Consider the following 25,048-nt stretch of genomic DNA (forward strand, 5'->3'; position numbering starts at 1 on the left):
TAGGACGGGTTTGGATGAATCCCAGTTTTGCTTCTTTCCAGCTGTGTGACTGGGTGGGTGGTCTCTGAGCTTTGGAATCTTCATCTGGGGTCTTTGGTGTCCGGAGGAAGGAGCATTGGTAGCAGACGGGTAGTAAGTAAAGGGTAGATGCTTGCTGAGGGAGAAGCCAGCAGTTTTCCTGCCTGTCTGTGTGTAAAATAATAGCCTCTTCCTCACAAGCATGCTTTAATCTTACCCCAAGAGACCGGTAGCATGTGCGTAGACCTTTGAACTATTAGGAAATGGTGCTCCCTCGTGGTTGGAGGATGAAATGCCACTGAATTGAGCCTTTTCCCTTGCGGCCCTGCTGATTGCTCTTTGTGCAATGCACAGCTCGTCTGTAGAAGGAGCTGGGCCAGTCCCTAATTGCTCCCTTGGTCTTACGTGTCTCAACAGGGGCTGCAGAAGACGACAGACCTTACCTAGCACCCCCAGCCATGAAATTCAGCCGCAGTCTGTCAGTTCCCGGTTCAGAGGACATACCCCCACCACCCACTACATCCCCACCAGAGCCACCCTATAGCACACCTCCGGCCCCTTCCTCTTCCGGCCGCCTCACTCCCTCCCCTCGGGGAGGCCCCTTCAACCCCGGTTCTGGGGGTCCCCTCCCCGCCTCCTCCCCTTCATCTTTCGATGGGCCATCTCCTCCTGATATCCGTGGGGGCCGAGAGAAGAGTCTATACCACAGTGGAGCCCTACCCCCTGCACACCACCATCCACCTCATCACCACCACCATCACGCCCCACCTCCCCAGCCCCACCATCACCATGCACACCCCCCTCACCCACCAGAGATGGAGACAGGAGGTTCCCCTGACGATCCCCCACCTCGATTGGCCTTGGGACCCCAGCCCAGCCTTCGAGGCTGGCGAGGCGGAGGACCCAGCCCGACCTCGGGGGCCCCATCACCTTCCCACCACAGTAGCAGCGGAGGCAGCAGCGGTCCCACTCAGGCTCCCGCCCTGCGCTACTTCCAGCTGCCCCCGAGGGCAGCCAGTGCGGCTATGTATGTGCCAGCCCGCTCGGGCCGCGGTCGCAAGGGCCCCCTGGTCAAGCAGACCAAAGTGGAAGGCGAGCCCCAGAAGGGCAGCCTACCTCCGGCGTCCTCCCCAACATCCCCAGCGTTGCCTCGGCCTGAACCACCTCCGGCCGGGCCGTCGGAGAAAAATTCCATCCCCATCCCTACCATCATCATAAAAGCCCCATCCACCAGTAGCAGTGGCCGCAGCAGCCAGGGGAGTAGCACAGAGGCTGAACCCCCGACCCAGGCAGACGGTGCGAGCGGCGGCGGATCCTCGCCTAGCCCTGCACCTGCCACGTCCCCAGTGCCACCGTCCCCGTCGCCCGTGCCGACTCCCGCATCGCCCAGCGGCCCGGCCACCCTGGATTTCACCAGCCAGTTTGGAGCGGCCCTGGTGGGCGCGGCGCGGAGGGAGGGAGGCTGGCAGAACGAAGCTCGCCGACGATCCACGCTGTTCCTGTCCACCGATGCGGGAGATGAGGATGGAGGCGACACCGGCCTGGGCCCGGGGGCGCCCCCGGGTCCCCGGCTGCGCCATTCCAAATCCATTGATGAAGGCATGTTCTCCGCAGAGCCCTACCTCCGGCTGGAGTCCGGGGGCAGCAGCGGGGGCTACGGAGCCTACGCAGGGGGCAGCCGAGCCTACGGGGGCAGCGGGAGCAGCAGCGCTTTCACCAGCTTCCTTCCCCCGCGGCCCCTGGTGCACCCGCTGACCGGCAAAGCCTTGGATCCGGCCTCTCCGCTGGGGCTGGCCTTGGCCGCCCGGGAGCGGGCCTTGAAGGAGTCCTCGGAGGGTGGGGGCGCCCCTCAGCCGCCTCCGAGACCTCCATCACCACGCTACGATGCCCCACCGCCCACCCTCCACCACCACTCGCCCCATTCGCCACATGCGCGTCACGAGCCAGTGTTGCGCCTCTGGGGGGACCCCGCACGCCGGGAGCTAGGGTACCGGGCAGGCCTAGGTAGCCAGGAGAAGGCCCTTCCCGCCAGTCCGCCCGCAGCTCGCCGTTCCCTACTGCACCGCCTGCCTCCGACGGCTCCCGGGGTCGGGCCGCTCCTACTACAGCTGGGGCCGGAGCCTCCAACTCCCCATCCTGGGGTGAGCAAGGCCTGGCGCACTGCAGCTCCCGAGGAGCCCGAGCGGCTGCCGCTGCACGTGCGGTTTCTAGAGAATTGCCAGGCCCGGCCTCCCCCAGCAGGCACAAGGGGCTCTTCCACTGAAGATGGGCCTGGGGTCCCACCGCCCAGCCCTCGCAGGGTCTTGCCAGCTTCTCCCACCTCCCCGCGAGGCAGCGAGGAGAACGGCCTTCCGCTACTGGTCCTGCCACCGCCAGCCCCTTCGGTGGATGTGGACGACGGCGAGTTCCTGTTTGCCGAGCCGCTGCCTCCACCTCTGGAGTTTTCCAATAGCTTCGAAAAGCCAGAGTCGCCTCTCACACCCGGGCCTCCCCACCCGCTGCCTGACCCTCCTACCCCAGCTACACCTCTACCTGCAGCCCCAGCCCCGGCTGTAGCCGCAGCCCCTCCCACCCTGGATTCCACAGCATCCAGCCTGACCTCTTACGATAGCGAAGTGGCCACGCTGACCCAGGGGGCTCCCGCGGCTCCGGGGGATCCTCCTGCTCCAGGCCCGCCGGCCCCAGCAGCCCCAGCTCCCCCAGCCCCGCAGCCAGGCCCTGACCCTCCACCTGGCACGGATTCTGGAATTGAGGAAGTGGACAGTCGGAGCAGCAGCGATCACCCGCTGGAGACCATCAGCAGCGCGTCCACACTCAGCAGCTTGTCAGCCGAAGGAGGAGGCAACACAGGGGGAGTGGCTGGGGGCGGGGCCGGGGTGGCCAGCGGGACTGAGCTCCTGGACACCTACGTTGCCTACCTGGATGGCCAGGCCTTCGGGGGCAGTGGGACTCCTGGCCCACCATATCCCCCACAGCTCATGACTCCCTCTAAGCTCCGGGGCAGGGCACTTGGGAGTAGTGGAAATTTGAGACCAGGTCCCAGTGGGGGACTCCGAGATCCTGTCACCCCCACCAGCCCCACCGTCTCTGTGACCGGAGCTGGAACGGATGGGCTGCTGGCCTTGAGTGCTTGTTCCGGATCCTCAACGGCAGGTGTGGCAGGGGTACCCGTGGCGGTTGAGCCAGAAGTCCCGCCTGTACCTTTGCCCACTGCCTCGTCCCTGCCTCGGAAGCTGCTACCGTGGGAGGAGGGCCCGGGACCACCACCACCACCCTTGCCAGGGCCCCTGTCCCAGCCTCAGGCCTCTGCCTTGGCCACGGTCAAAGCCAGCATCATCAGCGAACTCAGCTCCAAGCTCCAGCAGTTTGGTGGGTCCTCTGCCGCGGGAGGAGCTCTGCCTTGGGCTCGGGGAGGAAGCGGGGGCAGCACAGACAGCCACCACGGAGGAGCCAGTTACATCCCAGAGAGGACCTCCTCCCTGCAGCGGCAGAGGTGAGCAAAGGCCTGTTGCTGGTGGCTGGCGGGAGGCTAAGGAAGGTGCTGGAGCCCACGGTCCCCCGTAGAGCCTGGAAGTTACAGAAAACTGGGGTGTCCTGCAGGAATCGGACCTCTAAGAAGCACACTTTCCACTCCATGGCCACCATAAGCCAAGATGAATGGCTACATGTTTTTATTTTTTTCGGTGATCTTGAGGGTCAAACTTAAGGCTTCAGGCTCGCTAAGCAAGTGCTCAGCTACTGAGCCAGGGCCCAGCCCCTCACTGAGGAGGAAGTCTACCCAGAGGCTCTACCACAGAATCACACCCCAGACCCCTCCTAGTGTAGAGTAGTAGGTAGGGGCTCAACCCCTGAGCCACACCCCCAGCCTTCTTATATTTCGAGTCAGGGCCTAACTAAGTTGCTTTGGTTGGCCTTGATGTCTGTAGCTCAAATTGGGTTTAGACTTGTAATCCTCCTGCCTCATCTTCCTCCGTGACTGGAATGACAGTCCAGTCACCAAGCCTAGCTACAAAATACTAACAACAGCAGCAAATTTGCCCTAACTAGGGGTGTCTGTGTGTCACTTTGCTGCACCAGGCTGACGACACTTCCCCATAGAAGGGGGGCGGGCACAGTGCCAACTTGAAAGGGATGGGGCAGAACTTCACTTGTCTCGATGCTATGGGCACAATGGAGGAGAGAGCAGGGCAACTTCGGAGAGCCTAGCTTGCAGTAGATGGGAAGAGATGGGTACATGCTGAGGATCCCCAAGCAATTCTTAGTGGTGCTGTCTGAAGTCATGGCCCAGGCCAACGACAGCTCGCTGGGAGGGAGGGGCGAGCAGTTCTTTCTTTTACTCTGATGCAACGAGGGGAGTTTCAAACTACCTCTTGCACATAGAGTGCGCTGTGATTCTGTTCCCTCTCTGTAATATTCCAGTGTGGACTTAGCAGGCCTTGGAGATAGGAAACAACCCACTTGTCCTTCATGGGGGGATGCAGCCTTTAGTGGTTATATGCATGGACTCGATGCTTAACAGTACTGTACCCTTCTGGATAAGGGGAGGGGCCATAGTAGACAGTCCAAGACGGACCCAGCACCCATCTTGCTCCTAAGCTTATTACGTCCCTACCCCCTCACTGGGGTATCCTAGCCAGAGGCTCTATCACTGAGCCACACACCCAGTCCATCCGTCCCCCTACCCCTGCCAACACACACACACACACACACACACACACTGGGATTCTAGGCAGGGCTCTACCCCTGCCAACACACACACACAAGGATTCTAGGCAGGGGCTCTACCACTGAGTCGCACACCCCGTCTGTCTGCCCCCCTACCCCTGCCAACAGCACACACACACACATTCTAGTCAGGGGCTCTATCACTGAGCAGACCCTCCAGGTAGACAGCAGGCACAATAATTACAGATACCCTCACCAAACAACCAAGACTTGCCTGGTTACAGTCGTCTCAGATAAGGTCACCAGGCTGTGTGGGGAGTGACCCAGTGGGAACAGCCAGTTCAAAGGCCCTGTGGTGTGGCCGTGCTGAAGGGAACTCGAGGGATGAGGGGAACCTTTTTCTCCCCTTGTTTCTTCTCTCTTTCATTCCCCTCTCTTCACCTCTCTCTCTCTCTGTTCTCTGTCCCCATCCCCTTCCATCTCTCTCCCCCCTTGAATACCCACCCTCTTTTTGTTGTTGTTATTTGTTGTTGTTGTTTTGTTTCTGTCTCCCTGTCTTCCACTCTGCTATAACTGACCATAAACAAAACAAAACAAAACCAAAAAAAAAAAAAAAAAAAGGCAGTATAGAGTAGTGGTTAAGAGCTCAGACTTTGGTGTCTTCTAAATGGGCTCTGCCACTCCCTGGCTGTGTGTCCTTAGGCAAGTTTCTTAAGCTCTCTGTGCTCTTGACCCTAATAGTAACCAACCATCCACCAGGGCTGTTGTGGGGGATTGAGATGTGATTCAGAAAGCCTTTAGAACAATGCCTGACACACATGAGCAGCAGCAAGTGGTGGCGGGTGTTACTGCTATCACTTAATGGTTCTTTTTCTTCCATCTCTCTTGGCTATCACCCTCTCTCCCTGTCCTATCTCTTTCCCTTCACTTCTCTCCTGACATTCATCTGACCCTCCCTTGCCGCCCCCGCATCTTCTCTATCTCTCCCCCGCCCTTGTGTCTCTCCCTCTGAATCATGACTTCTGCCTCCTTTTCACCCTTGCCCTCCACACTTCCCCCCTCCAAACCTTTCTCCCTCCCCCTGGTCCCCCACCCCCAACCCCTTGTCACATTCCAGGCTCTCCGAAGACTCCCAGGCCTCTCTCCTCTCCAAACCCAGCAGCAGCATCTTTCAGAACTGGCCTAAACCCCCTCTGCCACCACTCCCCACCGGATCTGGGGTCTCCTCTTCAACAGCTGCAGCCCAAGGAGCTACATCCCCTTCAGCCTCATCCGCCTCAGCTTCCACCAGACACCTGCAGGGCGTGGAATTTGAAATGCGGCCTCCTCTGCTCCGCCGGGCACCCAGCCCCTCGCTGCTGCCTGCCTCGGATCACAAGGTCAGCCCAGCGCCCAGGCCTTCTTCTTTACCCATCCTGCCTTCTGGACCCCTCTACCCGGGCCTCTTCGACATCCGTAGCTCCCCGACGGGAGGGGCAGGAGGCTCGGCTGACCCCTTCGCTCCCGTCTTTGTGCCACCACACCCCGGGATGTCTGGGGGTCTTGGAGGAGCCTTGTCGGGGGCCTCTCGCTCCCTATCACCCACTCGCCTGCTCTCGCTGCCCCCGGACAAACCCTTTGGAGCCAAGCCTCTGGGGTTCTGGACCAAGTTTGACGTCGCCGATTGGCTGGAATGGCTGGGTTTATCAGAGCACCGAGCCCAGTTCCTGGACCACGAGATTGATGGCTCCCACCTGCCCGCCTTGACCAAGGAGGACTATGTGGACCTGGGCGTGACCAGGGTGGGCCACCGTATGAACATTGACCGGGCTCTCAAATTTTTCCTGGAGAGGTGATGGCTGGCCTGGACGGACCAGCCCGTCCATAGGACCCTTGAGCCCGCTGACCTCTTGACCTCTGACCCCTCTGACCATCATTCTTTTCCCCCCCTCCCCTCAGGGGTCCAGGGACTCTGCTAAAACTGTGCCCTGCCCTATCTCCCCAGGCCTGACTGAGGTCCCCAAGTGGACTGGACAATGGCACCTCGCAAGAGGTGGGCAGCTGACACTAGACTGCGAGTGGGGAGGGGGGGGTAGAAAAATGATACGGGGGGGGGTAACTGAGGAGGGAAAGGTCGACTGGGGGAGGGGAACAGACAGAGCCATAGAGGGTCAGCCCAGGGGGTGCCTGGGAAGACGGCCCCTCAGATTCCATCACTTGAGCCCCTCTAAAACCCTATCCATCTCTCCTGGCCCCTCAGCCTTCCCCCTCTCCTTGGCATACTCAGCTGTCCCACCTCCTGCCTCTTGCACGCCTGTTCCCCTCCCTGGCTGCAGTTTTTGCACAAGCTTGCCCCCTAGCTGTCTTGCACACCTCCGGCCTGCAAGACCCTCTCAGCCGCCTCAACTCGCTGCATACGTTTTCCTCAAGCCTTTGGTAGCTCGTTCTCTGCATATTTGCTTCTGGGGAGGGGGGGAGGATTGCACCTTTTATTTCTTTAGTCACCCTGGACCCATGCTGCAGACACACATGGGACTTTCCTTCCTTCTCCTGCTCACACACCCAGGCATACTCCTGTAGTCCCTGGTCTGCTCTGTCCTTACACACTCTGAACACACTTACCTCCATTCTCATACCTGGGGACACTTTCCCATCCTGGCACCCCTAAGCCCTTACTCTCCCTCTCATGATGACACTCCTGTGTCCTGCCCTCTCCATTTTCTCTGACACTTAACACGCCCCTAGCACACCCATAGCCCTGAGCTCTCTTCCAAATGTTTAACCCTTTCTTTCCCTATCCCCATCTGCCTTCTTCACACGTCTCACCTTTTTCCCCCTTTCCCTAAATAATGGTTTCTCTGTGTAGCCCAGGCTGTTCTGGAAAGCCCTCTGTAGACCCTGGCCTTGAACTCAGAGATCCACCTGCCTCTGCCTCCCACGTGCTGGGATTAAAGGTGTGTGCCACCACACCGGGCTTCTTCTGTTCACCTTTATCCTTGTTTTCCAGTGCCCTCTTGCACACTTTTTCTCACACACTTGTCCTCCCCGGCCCCCCACCTCCCCCAACCTTTTTTTAAATGGTGCTCAGGTATGGAATGTGCTTGCTGCACTGTTTTGTTCTTTCTAGGTGACTTTCCTCAGTCGCCCCAGCAGACCCTGACCTCTTTTTTTAGTTTGCATACTGGCCTCACTCTGGCGAGTGTGTACCCTTAGCCAGTCCTCTCCTCTCTTTTCCTGCATAAGTCTTTGCTCACCTCCTCCTGCTGTTCCTAGGGAGAGGAGACCCTGCGCATGCACGCTGGCTCCCTGCTCACTAGGCTGTCAATCAGTCCTGTCATTCTCGTCTGTCTGTCTGGTTCATTTTGCACGAAGATCCCATTCCTCCCCCAACCCTTTCTTCTCTCCAGGTTTACCCCCCCCTTCGCCCCTGGATTACCGCCTCCCACTCCAGTTCTTCCAGCATGGCTTCTCGCTCTCTCCCCCCCCTGTGCCCCCCCCCCCGCACGTTCCCCATTCCCTGCTTCTGGGGCTTGGGAATTTAAAGCCACCTCTCCTCCCCTAGGTAGCCCCCTCCCCTGCTGTGGATAAAAGGGGGGAGGGCATCGCCCTCAGGTCCCTACCCCCCATGTTCAGCTGCCAAAGAAGGGAGCTCCCCTCCCCACCCCCATTCCCTAAAGCTGCCCCCAGGCCCCCCGGGGGCGCTCCGTCCATGAGGGGAGGGCTAGCCTCCTCCCCTCACCATGTCAGGGAAATGCTGGGAACCTTGTGGGAGGGTTGCGGGAGGGGGGAGGGTGGCGAGGACTGGAGAGGAGGTGGCGCTGGGCCCCTACCCGCCCCCTCCCCCTGGTCGGATGCCCCCCGTCCGCCGGGGGCCTGCGCGGCACCTGTCTATCAAGGGCTTGTCAATTCCGGATGGGTGCCGCGGGGTTAGGAAGGGCGTAGGGGGTGGGGTTGGGGGGGGGAGGAATGGGAAGAGGGGAGGGGGAGGGGCTGGATGGGGGAGCGGGGTGGAGAGGAGAGACCAAGCAAAAAGACAAACAATAGCAAAAGAAAACAATATACAAAGCAAAATAAAAATTAAAAAAAAACTAGAACACACACAAATCAAAAAGGGGGGGGGGGGAACCACCTGAAATAAAAGCCCTAGAACTGTCTTCCAAGGGGGCGGGAGGGGACGAGAAAAGAGTTGGGCTGGTCCTGCAGGATCGCAGGGATGGGTGTGACCTAGAAGTGGACGACAGCGGAGATCCGCCCCGCCCCCCACGCCCAACACGATTTTGCTGAGTGAAATGGCTTTTGTATCAGGTCATTCTTTATAATTAAACTCACAGTATCCACCCCCTCGAGCCGGCCCCGCCTCCTTCCTAGGGAGGCCACGCCCTCTCGGTTTGCGAAGCCTGGGGGCGGGACGCAGTTGGGACCCGCCCCCGCCGCGCGTCAATCTTCCTCGGTCGGCTCCGCCCCTAGAGCCTCGAGCATGCGCCGTCGGACTAGGGAGCGGCGCAGGTGCAGGCGGTAGTCCCCGAGCAGCAGGTCATCGTGGCGCACGAGCGGGTATGCGCTTCCGCGGAGGCTGAGCCCAGAGCGCAGCAGGCACGAGCGCGTCTGAAAGTCCGTGACGGTGATGAGCCACCTGCGGGCGAAGTGACATCGCGGGGATTCGCCATGTCCGCCTTCGCTCGCGGCCGCCACACCGGCTTCTGCAGCCTAATCTTCATCTCACCGGGGACGTGCTAGGCCCCGCCCTCGCTGACGTCCCTATCCTACTTGACCAGAGGTGCCACTCACCATAGAATCTGCCCCTCAATGTCCTTGTGACTCCGCCCAGAATGCCACTCAGCTCAGCACCCCCAACACCAATGCCATCTTCATTTTATTATGCCAAAAGTGCCAGTCAACCTAAGACCCCGTCCTTCTGGATGGCTCTGGGCTTCATACTTCATTGTCACCTTCACCTTGCCCTCACCCTCTCACTTTAGGCTCCACTCTCTCTCCAACTCACTCTAGGCTCTAGGCTCTCAGTTCCAGCCCTCACTTTCCTTGTCACCCTGACTCCACCCACTAGCCTCCTCTAGGCACCGCCCCCTCACTGTGCTCCCATCCCTCCCCTTTTCGTTATGCTTGGCTCCGCCCCTCATCCCCTGAGTCTCATTCCGCCTCCTAGCTCCGTTCGCTAAGACCGGCTCCTTGGCTACACCTCTTCTAATTCTCAGCCTAGAGCGTTCACTCAAAACGCTCACCCCGGGCCACGCCCATGCATGGGCTTACCTGTCCCTGCGGCCCGCGGTCCCGCAGATGACGTTCATATTCTCATAGCGGATACTGCTCACCCGCCCGCTCTCCATGGCCCCGGGCAGCTCGGCCTCCAGAGCCTCCAGCACCTCCAAGTGCGTGAAATCCTCCTGCGGGGGGGTGCATATAGCCTTAGCCCTCTTGGAGCCCGGCCCAGACGCCACCTGCAGACCCGCTAGGTTCTGCCACTCTTGTCAAAGGGGAGAACACAGACGTCTCTCAGGTGCGAAGGCATCTGCCACTCAGGCTGATTACAATTTCACCCTCCTTAGGGAGAAACTCTCCCAGCGACCAGCCATGGATGGTGCCTTAGAGTTCTGGAAGATTCTATTTGAACCTGTGATCTCATGTTAATGGAGTGTCAGAGGAAGTTGTTTCAGGGGATGTGTTGATCAGGGGCCACAGTGACAAAGGAGGAAAACAGTTGTTGGCACATAAAATCACTGCGGATGGGCAGGCTTGACAGCATGGTGGGTAAAGGCACTTTCTGTGCAATCCTGATGACTTGAGTCACATCCCCATAACCCGAGTAGAGGTGGAAGGAGAGATCTGGGCTGTCCTCTGACCTCCACCTGTTAAACATTAGGGCGTCTTCCTCCCACCGACATACTAACCAGATCTGCTTAACTTCTGAGCTGGAAAGAGATCTGCATTGGCCAGGGTGGCGGGAGGGTACACTGCAGTCCCTTCTTCAAAGGCACCAAGGAGAGGAGAGATGGGAACTTGTCCCCAAGACATGAGGACAGCAGCACCCATGACAGAGTAAAGTCACATAGACACCCAAAGGGGTGCCTTAAGGCTCGTGCCTAGTACACAGTAGGTCCCTTTTACTGTCAGACAGAAGCAGACACTGTGTGTGTGTGTGTGTGTGTAAAGTTGCTCTGTTTGGGACAGGAGTGCAGGTAGCCCAGGCTAGCCTTGAACTCCCTGTGTAACTAAGACTGACTTCGAACTCCTGCTCCTCTTGACTTTGCCGCTAGAGTGCTGAGATGGTAGACACACACACTACAATCAATGCCTGGCCCTTAACCTGGACTTAAACGCCGCCCCCCCCCCCCCACCCTGTCACATCAGATCTGATCAGGTGATCCTCTCAACCACAGGAACTGTGCAGAGAAGCTGATGGCCACTCACCGAAGTCTCCATGCACAGGCAGAGGGGTTGGGCAGAGGGTGGCGCCGAGAACTTTCGGATACATGGGAGCTCCCGATCCAGCGCCTCATATTCTGAGATGACATGTCTCAGGTACTGTTTCCTATGTGAGAGGGAGGGAGGGAAGGAGGAAGGGAAGGAAGGAGGGGCAAAGCGAGCAACCTCTGAAGTCAAGGGCTGCTGCAGTCATCTCTGCAGGAGCTGAAGTCAGAGGTCATGGGGCCAGGGACTACTCACGTGGACTTGACAGGCCTGCCCAGGCTCCGCGCCATGGCCTCCTCTGTAGACTTCAGATCCACAAGGATGGATCCTAGCAACAAGAGAACCCAGTGTCACCTGCCAAGGGCCTTTGGAAGCCACGGCTCTCTTCAGAAGAGAGTCAGCCAGCAGCATGTACACCACCCCAGAAAGCTAGATCTCAGAAGCTGGTCCCTGAGGTACCATCTGGAAACTGCAAAATCTACCCTTCCGCTCTGGCTCTGAGACTTCCTGGCTAGGCTCAGCTTGAACGGGGGCCAGCAAGAGGAAACAACCACTGTGCCCCAGCATTAGTGCTTGGAACTCCACCGTGAAGTTCCTCCCATGTGACCCTCTTCTCACCAGCCTCATCATTAACTCGTGGACCTCTCCTTCCCCCTGGCTAGTGATTGGCACACACGGTCTGCTTCCCCTCTCCACTTTAGCCCTAGAGCTGTGCAGGCACAAGGGTGTCTAGTCTTCCTCACCAGCTCCTTTGTGGCCTGGCAACCAAGTTCTTGCCAACAGCATGAGTGAGAGTGAGCGCCACAGCTCCTGGATGTAGTAACAAGCATGCCTGTTGTTGCAGCACTAAGGCGGCTTTGGCCAGTGGTGCGCCGTAAGTGCAAAGGCAGTCTGGTCTACACAGTGACTGTGGAGTCAGGCTGGGCCTCAAAGAAAAAGTGTGAGGAGGGAGGGAGGGAGGAAAATGAAGGAGGGAGGGGAAAAAAGCAAGCAAGGAAAGAAACTGTCTTTGATGTTTGGCGCCTTCCTTCAGATGGGCTGGAATGTGGATGGAGCAGCAACCTAGCTTCAGCCATGTTGGGATATGTTGAGAAACAGTGTAGGAGGGTCTTGGGCCTGCAGTTGTCTACAGAGTTCAGGCATTGCACAGCACACTCTTTGAGAGAGGCTAATGCCTGCCTCCTTTGTGTTATCCTGCTTCGAGGCAGAAGAGGGAAGGGTTGCCCTCAGGACTGTAGGATGCTCCTCCCGGCCAAACAATTACCCTTGACTTCAGCTCCAGACAGGGCCACTACAGCAAGACACACCAAGATGAAAGCACTGTGAAGTTACATCTCAGCAGAGACCAGACACACAGCTGTTAAAAACATAGACACTACAGACGTGATAAAACAGCCCGCCCTGGCTCAGAGCTGATGGCTGCGTATCTCACCTCAGCACCCTACACTTGATGCCCCCAGGATGCTCCATCTTGCATTTGAAATGACACAGTCCCTTGGTGGATATGCACCCCTCTAGATGTGGTGTGGGGACCTCGTGTGAGGGCAGTGTCCCATGGCCCAACCCAGCATTAAGATCTGCATTCGTTGTTGTTGGCTGCTGGCTGCTGTTTTTGTCCTTTGAGACAGGGACCCTGGCTGTCCTACAGACCAGGCTGGCCTCCGACTCAGACATCCACTTGTCTCTGCCTCTCGAGTGCCGGATTAAAGGGGTTGTACCACCACTGCCCGGGTTAGAATCTGCATTTTTAACAGGATCCCTGCCTCACTGCCTCCTCATCTTCTGGCTCTGTCAGACTTCTCATACAGAATTTTCCAGAATGTGTGTGTGAGTGTGATGTGCCAAACGCTTCATGGAGGGTGCTGGGATTTAAACCGGGGTCTTTCCAAATGCAAGACAGGAGCTCTCCCACTGAGACATGACCCCAGTCCCACTGGGACTGTAGGCCAGCACTTGCCTGTTACTCCCTGTCTCACTTTGTCACCTGAAACAAGACCATGTTGTTTCTCCATCGCTGAGCTGAGTGAGCTCCCTGAGAGTACTGTAGAACTTTCTCTCACGCACACACACTCTGTGTCTTGCTCCCCATACAGATACAAATTTCCTCAACTAATTAATTAATTGCCTTAATTCCACAATACCATAAAATTGGTTGTCACCACATTTCTGAGCAGCATAAGTGTGTGTGTCTGTATGTGTATACATGTCTTTGTGTGTATGCACACATGTGTATGGAAGTCAGAGGTCAACATCAAGTGTTGTTCAAAAGGCACAGTGGTTCACTTTGTGCTTTGAGACAGAATTGGTCATCTGTACTGGAGCTCGCCAAGCAGGCTAGGCTGGGTGTTCAGTGATCCCCAGAAATCCTCCGGTCTTTGCCTAGGCAGTGCTGGGATTATTCGTGCTTTGTTATTGAAAGGTTTGCTTTTACTTTTACATGTGTCTCCGTGCATGCGTGCATGCGTGCATGCGTGCATGTGCCACATGTCCATGAGTGCCCGCAGAGGCCAGAAGAGGGCATCAGATCTTCTAGAGCTGGAACAACAAGTGGCTGTTAGCTGCCTGGTGTGGGTGCTGGGAGCCAAACACTCCTCTGCAAGAGCTGCTGAACCATCTCTCTGCCTAGTTGGTTCTGGCCCTTAAGGTAGGCATGGCAAGCACTTGGCTGACTGAGCCACCTCCCGCCCTTTTAATGGTGTTTTGAGGCAGGGTCTCAAGCTACAGCCCAGGCTGTCCTGAACTCATTATGTAGCCCAGGCTGGCCTTGAACTCATTGATGATCCTCTGCCTCAGCCTGCTGAGTGCTAGGATGGCACAAGTGTGTTCACCATACCGGGTCCACAGCCTCAATGTGTTTTTGTTGTTATTGTCATTGTCGCTGCTGCTTAAGATGTATCTTATTTTTAATTTTGTGCATGCATGTGTGTGGCCAACCCAAGAAGGACAGAAGAGGGAGGCAGGCCCCCTGGAGCCAGAGCTACAGGTGGTGGTGAACCATCCAGCGTGAGTGATGGGAACTGAACTTGGGTCCTCTGCAGAAACATCGAGCACTGAGCCATTCCTCTGTCTGGTCTCAGCCTCTATATTCTTGTCCTAAGATCCAGCAGAGTGCCATGAGCAGAGCTGGTCCAGGATGAGGGTGGACCAGATAAGTCAGGGGACATAGCTGCATCCACTGTAGGAACTGCTTGAGTCCCAACTCACCCAATCCCCTGGAAATTTACAACAAACAAACAGCAAAACAAGCAAATAGACTGGGACACAGTCAGGGGTTTATGTCCAAACTTAGACATAAGAATCTGAGTTTACTGCTACACAGAGAAACCCTGTCTCAAAAAAACAAAAAGCAAAAAAACAAAAACCAACAACAAAAACAAAAACAAAGATTCCAAATTTACTACCACAAAAGAACCTCCTGGAAGAATTGTGACTTTTGTCAGCTGTCACTGTGGCATGGTAAATATGTATCCTTAAAAATTCCCAGCAAATTGGATGAGGCTAAAGAGATGGCTCAGTTGCAATGTGCTTGTCTTGTGTGATGGGATTTTTAAAAAATATTTATTTATTTAACATATATGAGTGCTTCTAGTGGCACGGCACACCAGAGGAGGGCATCGGATCCCAGTATAGATGGTTGGGAGCCCCCATGTGGTTGTTGGGAATCGAACTCAGGACCTCTGGAAGGGCAGACAAGGCTCTTAACTGCTGAGCCATCTCTCCAGCCTCGTTTTAAGTGTCAACTTGACACATTATGGAATCACCTTGGAAGAAAGTTTCAGTGAGGAAATGTCCAGATCAGGTTGCTCTGTGGGTGTGTCCGTGGGAGCTAGTTATGTGCATTGAGATAGAAAGCATGCCGCTGTGGGCAGCGCCGTTCCCAGAGACAAACAAGAGTGGAGACAACACGAAAAGCACCAGAGCACACGCGTGGACTCATTGCTCTGTCTCCGTGGGATACAACCAGCTGCTTCCGGTTCCTGATGCCTTGACTTCCCTGGTGTCATAGAACTGGAATTGTGAACCAAATAATCCCTTTCCCTCTCCTTTTTTTTGGGGGGACGGGGTGTCGGGGTGTTTTGTCACTGCAACAGAAAACAAACTAAGATAACAATTAGGCATGAATGCTTGAGTGTAATCTGTTGGGGTGATCTTTTTATGCACTGGATAAAGATTGTCCCTGTATTATTCCAATGCTGATTTCTGTAACCAAAGAGATGAATAGAGGCCTGACTTGGTATTGTCGTTTTTATGAAGTGCTATCTGCCTCGGTATTTTGTAAACAATGGTCTCCATCACCTTCTGATTGGCTGAATAGAGAACTGGACCATAGCAACAGCAGGTGAGAATAGGCGGGACTTCGGGCAGAGATGGGAACCAAGAGAAAGATCAGGTGTGGAAGGACTATACCCTACAAGACGCAGAGGAAGCCAAACATACGACACTAAGGAGAGGTAACAAGTCACGTGGCAGAACACAGAGTAATCTAAACGGGTTGGCATGGGTTACAAGGTCTAGTTGGGAACAAGAGTAAGCTAAGGTCTAAAGCTATTATAAATAAATATAAGTCTCTGTGTCATTACTTAGACCTGGGGTGGATAGAGAAAGTACATTTGGTTTTATTTGGCGCCCAATATGAGGCATGTAAATCCAAGGCCTGGGGATAGTTCCAAAAAGTTCCAGATGGAAGGCAGGGAACAAGCAGTCCCCAGAGCCAGAGGCAGCTTCCTAGTGTCACAGTCTCTGAGGCAGGCACGGAGTGCAAGAAGGCACTTACTCCATAGCCTTAGCCGTAGCCGCTGCTGAACAGCAAGGCCAGCTGCTCGGTGGGGAGTGGGGAACCAGAGCCTAGGGGGACAGCAGTGCATTTCTCCCATGCACAGCACAGCCAGTCAGGCCCTTCTGGATGCAGAGAGACTGCCGCCTGGTGGCCACAGGTGAGCAGCCAGTGCATCAGTACGTGGCAGAAATGGCTGAGACACATGAAGAGCACCTGGGGCTGCACAGGCAAGTATTTCCCAGAGCCACGTACTTCTCTGAACCAGCATACTGCTCAGCGGAGGAGTAGTTCATGCTGTGGCCCATGTGAAAATTTTCCCAGAGAACACAGCTCAGTTTAGGTCAGCCACGTCCTAGTGCAGCCACTGGCACCACCCTCCCAGAGCCAGGCTAGTCAGGGCAGCTTGGCATGCTCCAGCCCAGAGTCAGGCAAAGGGCTAGATGAAGTCAAAGGGGCAGGGCCAGCAGCCAGGACCATGTGTTAAGCTGAGCTACAGAAGAAATCCAAGCCCAGACTGAAGAAACTAAAGGCCAGCCCCTGAATAGGTAGAGTATGCTTTAAAATGTGCTTAAGTGCTAAAGAAAAAAAACCTGGAGCTAGAAAGGCGTAAACAAGCAAGCAAACAAACAAACAAATTGTTTGACAAGGATAAAGGGAAGCCCTCAAAGAGAGTTAAATAAAATTAAAAACAATAAGCCATGTAAGGATGGGAAATGCCATAACCCAGGGCTTTAGGACCCTTTAAAAAAATGCTACATTAAATGGTTTAAAAACAGAGACAGAAGATTAAAAAAATAAATGACTTAATTGAGATTGGCTCACTACCAATTATGATTATTATCATTTTTGGTATTTCATTCTTTGTCTTAATAACCATATTGGCTTTCAATGTCTTCTCAAACAAAAAGGCTTTAGAGACACGGGAAAAAGAAAAATATGGAAAGTGGATTGATAAGAGACAAGTGTTAGAAAAAAAATTAGAAAGATCTATAAATAAAAATGAAGAAGATACTCAGATAGAGACAGAGGGTTTAAGACAAGAGCCTACTGCAACCATCATATAATGATATTAATGACGGTCAGCCAAAAGTTGTTAGAAAATGAATCTTAGCTTATCTAGTTACTATATGACAAATACCAGCGGGTGATAGGCACTCCCCAAGGTTACAAAGGATTTGGAAGGCATCCATAGAAATGCTAGATTTTTAAGAAATATATAAGGAGCTCTCAGGAAGCAGAGGCAGGCAAATCTTCATGAGTTCGAGGTCAGTCTAGTCTACAAAGTGAGTCCAGGACAGCCAAAGCTACCCAGAGAAACCATGTCTCAGAAAAACCAATATATAGCTGGGCAGGGTGGCACACGCCTTTAATCCCAGCACTCAGGAGGCAGAGGCAGGTGGATCACTGTGAGTTCGAGGCTAGCCTGGTCTACAAAGCGGCTCCAGGACAGCCAAGGCTACACAGAGAAACCCTGTCTCGAAAAACAACAACAACAACAATATATATATATGGAAGCTGTAATTTCATATGGTATGCATTCACCATTTGTGAAGCAGATATTAAATTTTGGGGTGATTCAAATTAGAGCTATTCCCCAAGACTGGAAAGGTACCACAAAAGCAATATTAGACGCTGGTCCTCAGTTACAATGGCAGTCATGGTGGGAAGAAGAAACTAAGGAGACAGAACAGAGAAACAGGGCTAGAAGTATCAATATTTTTCAGGATCAGTTGCTAGGAGAATGTCAGTAGACTAAGGTAAAAACACAAATTGAATATGACCATACTACCTTGGCTCTATGTCATATGGCAGCTTTAAGTGATTGGGACAAGGATGAAGAAACAGGAAAAAGGTCTGAGCTGTTTATTCAGATTACACTAGGTCCCAAAGAACCATTCATTGGCTTTAAAAGATTGACTTCAGCTGTAAAGAGAGGGCAGCAGATTCAGATTCAGAAGCTGACAAGCACTGATCAAATCTTTGGCTTTCAAAAATTCTAATTCTGGAGGCAAAAATGTTAGACCCTGCCCTTTGACTTTGCAGTCTTCTCAGTCTGGATAGCCTTTCTGAGCTCAGCGCTCAGATGGCGGACTCCCTCTCCCCAGCAGGGCCTCCTCTCTTTGCCTGACTCCTTCTGGAGAGTATCTTTAGGCATAGTTGCTCCTAACCACATTTGATTTATGGCCTTTTGACACGGTTCCCTGCTAGCTCTCCCCTCATTGCACCTATAGGATAATTAGGTACTGGGTTCCTGTGCATATGATAGGAGCATGCTGTCAAATGAAAATCAAGCATCCTTAAAGTGCCTGGTTTCAACAAATTATATACACCTATCCTGAGAGCCCCTCACCCACTCCCCAAGGATGTTATAGCCTTTGTTCTCCCCCAATAAAGTTGAACTATCTTCCTGAAGTGGTTCCCAGACGTCACTCTCCATCACGCTCGCGGCCTTCCAAGTCCTTTGCCTCACCTTCTGCTCATCTCACTTTCATGGGATGATGGCCAACAGCCCCCCAGGAAAGAGGAGACCCACACAAAAAAAGTGACCAGGCCCCTAAAGACTAGATCAGCATGAATAGATGAATGGATTAGAAATACGGCTGACGTTGGGTCTCAGTCATATGATGTAACTTTAATAGGAGACGTTATCTCTAAAGGTTTTGAGAAAAGCCAAACTGTCAAATGTTTTAGCTCTTGCAAGCAAAGTAATTTCAAAAGGAATTGTAGGCAGAGCCACGCTAATTCTGGAAGAAGACCTGAGCCTTCTAGGGAATGCAGAGGGTTTAGCAGAGGCCAGCATTGGGCTAATGATTGAGAATCAACAAGGGACAAAGGAGGTAACCCCTTGTCGGTAAATGCTCAAGGCCCTGAGATCAAATTCAAGCTGGATATTTCAGGTCAGCAGTGGGGAAACTAATATGTAGAACAAGTCAGCAGCGCCATTCTGGATATAGGTATTAATAACCCAGATATCTAAGTCACAGCAGCTTCAGTAGCTAAAACTGAAAACTCAGGAGACACCAGAAAGCAAGTGTTTTGGCAAGCTGACATAGATGATCAGAGGCCAAAACTAAAAGTACGTATAAATGACACTGCAATTGAAGGTTTAGTAGACACAGAAGCAGATGTGACAATAATTTCACCAAAACCTTGGCCTCCAGAATGGCCTCTTCAGGAAGTAAATATTCAGTTTCTAGGGACTGAAACTTTATTCGAGATAAAACAAAGTGTGAGATGGCTTAAGTGTACAGGGCCAGAGGGTCAAATGGGAAAATTAAAGCCATACATGGCTGATACAGCCATGAATTTAAGGGAAAGAGATATATTGTATAAGTGGGAAGTACTGATTAGCATCCCTCCAACATCAAGGCCAAGCCATAAAATAGGAAATGTTCTTTGTGAAGGTATTGAAAAATCATATCAAGAACAGGACATATGGGCCAGGCATGGTGGCACACGCCTTTAATCCCAGCACTTGGGAGGCAGAGGCAGGTGGATTCTTGTGAATTTGAGGCCAGCCTGGTCTACAATGAGAGTCCAGGACAGCCAAGGTTACAGAGAGAAACCTTGTCTTGAAAAACCAAAACCAAACCAAACCAAAACAAAACAAAACAAACAACAACAAAACAAAACAACAACAATAAAAAAAGGACATAGCAGGTTGGCTCTCCAAATTTCTATAGGGAGCCACTGTTGATAGAACACCAGTGACTCTACCAAGGCCTATTTGGGTAAAATTACAAGCACTAGAACAGCTAGTCCAAGAGCAGCTGGAGGCTCAACGTACAGAAGAGTTTACCAGCCCTTGGAATTCTCTATATTTTTCATCACAAAGAAAAATTGAAAATGGAGGATGTTAGCTGGGCAGTGGTGGTGTATACCTTTAATCCCAACACCTGGAAGACAGAAGCAGGCAGAGCTCTGATTTTGAGGCCAACTTGGTCTACAAAGAAAGTCCAGGCTAGCCAAGGTTACACAGAGGAAACCCTGTCTCAAAAGAAGAAGAAGAAGAAGAAGAAGAAGAAGAAGAAGAAGAAGAAGAAGAAGAAGAAGAAGAAGAAGAGGAGGAGGAGGAGGAGGAGGAGGAGGAGGAGGAGGAGGAGGAGGAGGAAGAGGAGGAGGAGGAGGAAGAGGGGGAGGAAGAGGGGGAGGAAGAAAGGAAAGAAAGAAAATAGAGGATGTTGACAGAATAAAGGCTGTCAATACACTCACTCGGGTCTATGGTTCCTTTCAACCTAAAGTCCCTTTAACTTCTTTATTACCTAAGTCATGGTCTATTACAGTAATTGATTTAAAAGGTGGCCTTTTCATTATACCTTTGCATGAGCAAGACAGAGATAAATTTGCTTTCATGGTGCCTACTTATAATAACTCTCAATCTGTTCAAAGGTACCAGTGAAGGGTTTTGCCACAAGGAAAGTTAAACAGTCCTATCCTGTGCCAATATTTTGTACAACAGCCCTTAGAAATCATGAAGTTTCCTCAGTCTATAATTTATTATGATATGGATGATATCTAACTAGCAGATTCAGATACATATACCTCAGGAAAAAAATGTTTGATGAAGAAAAGAGAATTTAGCCTTGTTGGGATTACAAAATGCTCCTGAAAAAATACAAAGAGGAGATTCTATCAAGTATCTAGGATATAAAAAATTCAGTCATAGAAAGTACAAGTCACAAGAGACCAATCACAAACTCTTAATGATTTTCAGTTTTTTCTGGGAGATACTAATCGGTGAAGGCCTATAATTGGATTAACTACCCAAGAGCTAAGTAATTTACTTCAAACCTTACAAGGTGTAAGGATTTACATAGTCCAAGAAGATTATCAGCTGAGGCTGAGAGAGAATTGGTTCTGGTAGAGAAGAAATTACAGGATGCGTATGTGTATCACTTGGTCCAAAGCTTGACTGTATTTTAGTTATTTTGCCTTCTACTCCTTCTCCCACAGGAATTTTTATGCAGAGAGAAGATATTATCTTAGAGTGGGATTTTTGATACACAAACAGAATTTTAAAAAATCAAAGACCTACATAGAAAAGTTTTCTAAATTGATTATGAAAGGAAATTGATTATGAGGCTTTGTCAAGCAGGAATAGACCCCAGCAGAAATTGTAGTATTATTTACTAATGCTGAAATTGCCTCATTATGGGCAGAAAATGAACATTGGCAAAGAGCTTGAAGTAATTTTTTGGGAGAGATTAACAACAAATACTCCAAAAGCAATTTTAAAAATAACTAATTGGATTCTCCTTCATATAGTAAAAGGCACACCAATTTCCGGAGCCCCTACTTTCTATACTGATGAAACTAAATCAGGAAAGGGCAGTTATAAGCCAGAAACAATAAGTAAAGTGGCTCAGTGCCCTTAGGATTCAGTTAATAAATCAGGGCTGTGGGACATGCTCACAGTTTCATCAGATCTCCTGAGTCTCTTAGTATAGGTTACTGACTCAATAAGCAGAAAGAGTTGTTTTGCATATGGGAACTCCAGAACTTACTCTGGATGATTTAGAATTAATTTCACTATTTATTCAACTACAAGTAATCAGAAATAGAAATTGTAGGAGAGATAAACATGGTTTTTTTTTGTGTTAATCCCAAGTGTGGGATGGGGAACAGACTTGTAAAAGAGCAGGATGTTTTACCACTTGGAAATCTAACCGCTTCTTAGGGGAGCTTGGATGTTGTCAACTGAGGACATCCTAGTAGAGGCTCTGAGAGGGTATATATATATATATGAGCCCAAAACTTGACTTGAGAGAGGACTTGGGATTGTGTTGGCTGTTCATCAACGCTTTGAGAGAGGCTTCTAGAGAGAACCACTCTAGGGAAAGCTTCAAGGCTTTGGGCTCCGGCTGAGGCTCTGGGCCTCAGCTGCTGTTCCAAGTTCCAGCAGCAACCTTGGCTGAATCGAGGGTTTGCTGATGTGCTGCTGACTACACCAGGAGAATCGTTCCTCGGAACTGATTTAAGGTTTCATTGTTGTGTTCTTTAATCTCCTTTTCCTATTGTTTGGGTTAGTCAGGTTGTAAGTGAGGTACGCTCTGTTAGTGAGTTCATAATAAAGTAAAATTGTTAAGAAAATTGAGCCTACAAGAAGTCATCCATTGTATGTACCATACATAAGATCCCATACAGGTCTACCAGGCCTTCTAGCACAAGGTAATGATGAAATTAATCAACAGTAAATAGGAAATACACTAGAACCCTCAGAATTTCACAAGAAAAACTATGCTACCAGCAAAGGGTTAAAGAAAGATTTTTCTTTTCCTTTTTTTTTTTTAAAGAAAGACTGAATTTATTATGTACACAGTGCTCTGCACGCATGTACACCTACAGGCCAGAAGAGGACACCAGATCTCATTATAGATGGTAGTGAGCCACCATGTGGTTGCTGGGAATTGAACTCAGGACTTTTTGAAGAGCAGCCAGTGTTCTTAAACTCTGAGCCAGCTCTCCAGCCCCTTCCGCCCACCCCCTCTTTTTTTTTTTTTTTTTCTTTCTTTTTTTTTTTTTTTTCTTTCTGAGACAGGGTTTCTCTGTGTAGCCTTGGCTGTCCTAGACTCGCTTTGTAGACGCAGCTGGCCTCGAACTCAGTGATCTGCCTGCCTCTACCTCCCTAGTGCTGGGATTAAATTTTTAAAATGCTAATGAACAAAAAAACAACTGCTGATAGACACTGGCTTATGAGGAGGGAAATGCTAGACCATATCAGTCTATTTATTTTAAGCATGTCTGAACTTCAAAATGGAAGGCAGGAAATGTTGGGAGAGAGGTTTAATCTTTGTTTCCACAGGAGAAAAAAAAAAGGTGTGTGTTCGCCTATGAGACAGAGGAAATCCAACATAAGATGAGGAGAGGCCAGATGGTGGTGGCACTCGCCTTTAATCCTAGCACTTGGGAAGCAGAGGCAAGTGGATGGCTGTGAGTTCGAGGCCAGCCCGGTCTACAAAGCGAGCCCAGGACAGTCAAGGCTACACAGAGAAACACTGTCTCAAAAAAAAAAAAAAAAAAAAAAAAAAAAAAAACAAAAAAAAAAAACCAAAGAAACTGAGGAGATGTAGTGAGCCACGTGGCAGAGCTGAGATGGATATAAATGGGTTAACAAAGGTCGTAAGAGCCAGTTGGGAACAAGAGTAAGCTAAGGCCTAAAGCTATTAAATATAAATCTAAGTCTCAGCCGGGCGTGGTGGCGCATGCCTTTAATCCCAGCACTTGGGAGGCAGAGGCAGGCAGATCGCTGTGAGTTCGAGGCCAGCCTGGTCTACAAAGTGAGTCCAGGTTGGCCAAGGCTACACAGAGAAACCCTGTCTTGAAAAACCAAAATAATAATAATAATAATAATAATAATAATAATAATAATAATAATAATAATAATAATAATAATAAATAAATAAATCTAAGTCTCCCTGTCATTATTCAGAGCTGGGGCGGACGTAGAAAGTCCATATAGTCTATCGGGGCTGGTCTGGTGCACTATGTATTCAGATGTCGATTTCTGTGCCCAGATTTCTGGTTACCATCTAGACACGGGCACTGTCCTTTCTATGAGGAACCGCCCCTATCAGTATTGTGTAAGCATTGCTGCCCAGTTGTCTCGGGCTGGTTAACAAAGAAGCTGAGAGCCAATGACTAGGTAGAGAGGACATGGAGGCTGGACTTCTGTTTCCAGTCTGGGGGGATCCCAGAGAGGAAGAGAAGGTGGTGGGGGGGGGGAGGAAGGATGGGTGCATGAGGACCTGGCCCGCTCTAGTGCTTTAAAGCTTGTTGAATAAATCTAATAGGTCTCTGTGTCATTCTTTGGGACCTAGAGCGCGTGATTAGAAAAGGCCACCAAATTATATAATTCCACAATTGGTGCCTATTGTTTTAGGCGTATAATCCAAACAGACTAGAAACCCAAGCATACGACCCCGAGGCAGCTCAGAAAGCCAGGCAAGAAAGCTGCGGGGGAAAGCAGCTATTTTGAAGCCTCTATTGGGCCACAAAGCCGGATAGGACAGGAACCAAAGCCTACTGCAGTATTTCACAGGCGCAGCTCCTTAAGAGGCAGGCGCTGCTGTGCAGGTGAACGGTTAACTGGCCTTTCCAGAGGCGCACCGCACCGCAGCTTCTCCGCGAACGCACCCTGCTGACAGAGAAGCGTGCAAGCACCGACCGCGCCGTGGGCCCAGCAATTTCACGCGGCAGGGACACAGAGGCTGAATTCAGCCGGCACAACCCGGGTGCTCGCTCTGAGGGACGTGTAAAAGCGAGTGCCCTCCTGGACAGGCTGGGTGCAGGCGGAGGTCAGAAGTGCCAACCCGCGTAGACCGCAAGACCACACCCGAGAGCTTCGCGACAGAAGCCATCATCCTGGCGTGCGACCGGCCCGAACAGGGCAGCTAGCTCGCCGAAGCCTCTATCCACTCCCCTGAGCTGCGGTGCAAAGCGCTTGCAGGGCTCGGCCATGCCAGCCTAGGAGGCGCCGCTGCTGAGCAAGCAAGCAGGATGCTGCAGCCCGGATCCCGCCAAGAGCCGGCACCGACCTTAGGGGGCGGAGTCAGCCACAGCTCCGGTTCCGAGATGAATGCTAACAGAAGTCAGACACCGACAGAGAAAAAGAAATCTTACCACAGTCAAACTAACAAGCAGGTTTTAAAAACATGCTTGAAAATGTGATTAAATTCTAAAGGAAAAAAGTGGGGGAGGGGGCTGGAGAGATGACTCAGAAGTCTGTTCTTCAAAAGGCCCTGAGTTAAAATTCCCAGCAACCACATGGTGGCTCACTCACTACGGTCTATAATGAGATCTGGTGCCCTCTTCTGGAGTGCAGGCACACATGCGGGTAGAATACTGTATAAATAATAAATAAATAAAAAGAATACCAAGGGCCGGGCATGGTGGCACATGCCTTTAATCCCAGCACTCGAGAAGCAGATGCAGGTGGATCTCTGTGAGTTCGAGGCCAGCCTGGTCTATAAAGCGAGTCCTGGACAGCCAAAGCTAACACAGACTCTATCTCAAAAAACCAAAAATAAAAATAAATAAAAATAAAAAGAGCACCCCCCCCCAAAAAAAAGGAAAAAGAAAGAAAAAGAAATTGGATATAGACAGTCATTAAATAAATAAATAAATAAATAGTTTGAAAATAAAAAGAATAGGCCACGTAAAAACTGAAATGTATTATAAAAATAC

At 51.5% G+C, this 25,048-nt stretch overlaps 2 protein-coding genes across 2 annotated transcripts in view; one reads left to right on the top strand and one right to left on the bottom strand.

Annotated features, from left to right (window-relative positions):
• The window catches only part of Shank1 (SH3 and multiple ankyrin repeat domains 1), a 52,783-nt gene extending 46,093 nt beyond the window's left edge, over window positions 1–6,690 (top strand). The window contains exons 24-25 of the mRNA XM_051148443.1: window positions 436–3,511; window positions 5,801–6,690. Coding sequence (XP_051004400.1) covers window positions 436–3,511; window positions 5,801–6,518 — 3,794 coding nt within the window. The 3' untranslated portion in view covers window positions 6,519–6,690. The remainder of the gene's footprint in view (window positions 1–435; window positions 3,512–5,800) is intronic.
• Window positions 6,691–8,959: 2,269 nt separating this feature from the next.
• C7H19orf81 (chromosome 7 C19orf81 homolog) lies at window positions 8,960–24,322 on the bottom strand. Its single transcript, XM_051149674.1, has 6 exons — window positions 24,198–24,322; window positions 23,999–24,143; window positions 11,344–11,438; window positions 11,089–11,209; window positions 9,931–10,064; window positions 8,960–9,295 (listed from the first exon to the last, which is right to left on the bottom strand). The coding sequence occupies exons 1-6, from the start codon at window positions 24,320–24,322 to the stop codon at window positions 9,100–9,102; spliced, it is 816 nt and encodes a 271-aa protein (XP_051005631.1). The 3' UTR covers window positions 8,960–9,099.
• Between the last annotated feature and the right edge of the window lie 726 nt (window positions 24,323–25,048).

This window comes from Acomys russatus, chromosome 7 (assembly GCF_903995435.1).
Source record: "Acomys russatus chromosome 7, mAcoRus1.1, whole genome shotgun sequence".
In the NCBI taxonomy this organism is placed as follows: domain Eukaryota; kingdom Metazoa; phylum Chordata; class Mammalia; order Rodentia; family Muridae; genus Acomys; species Acomys russatus.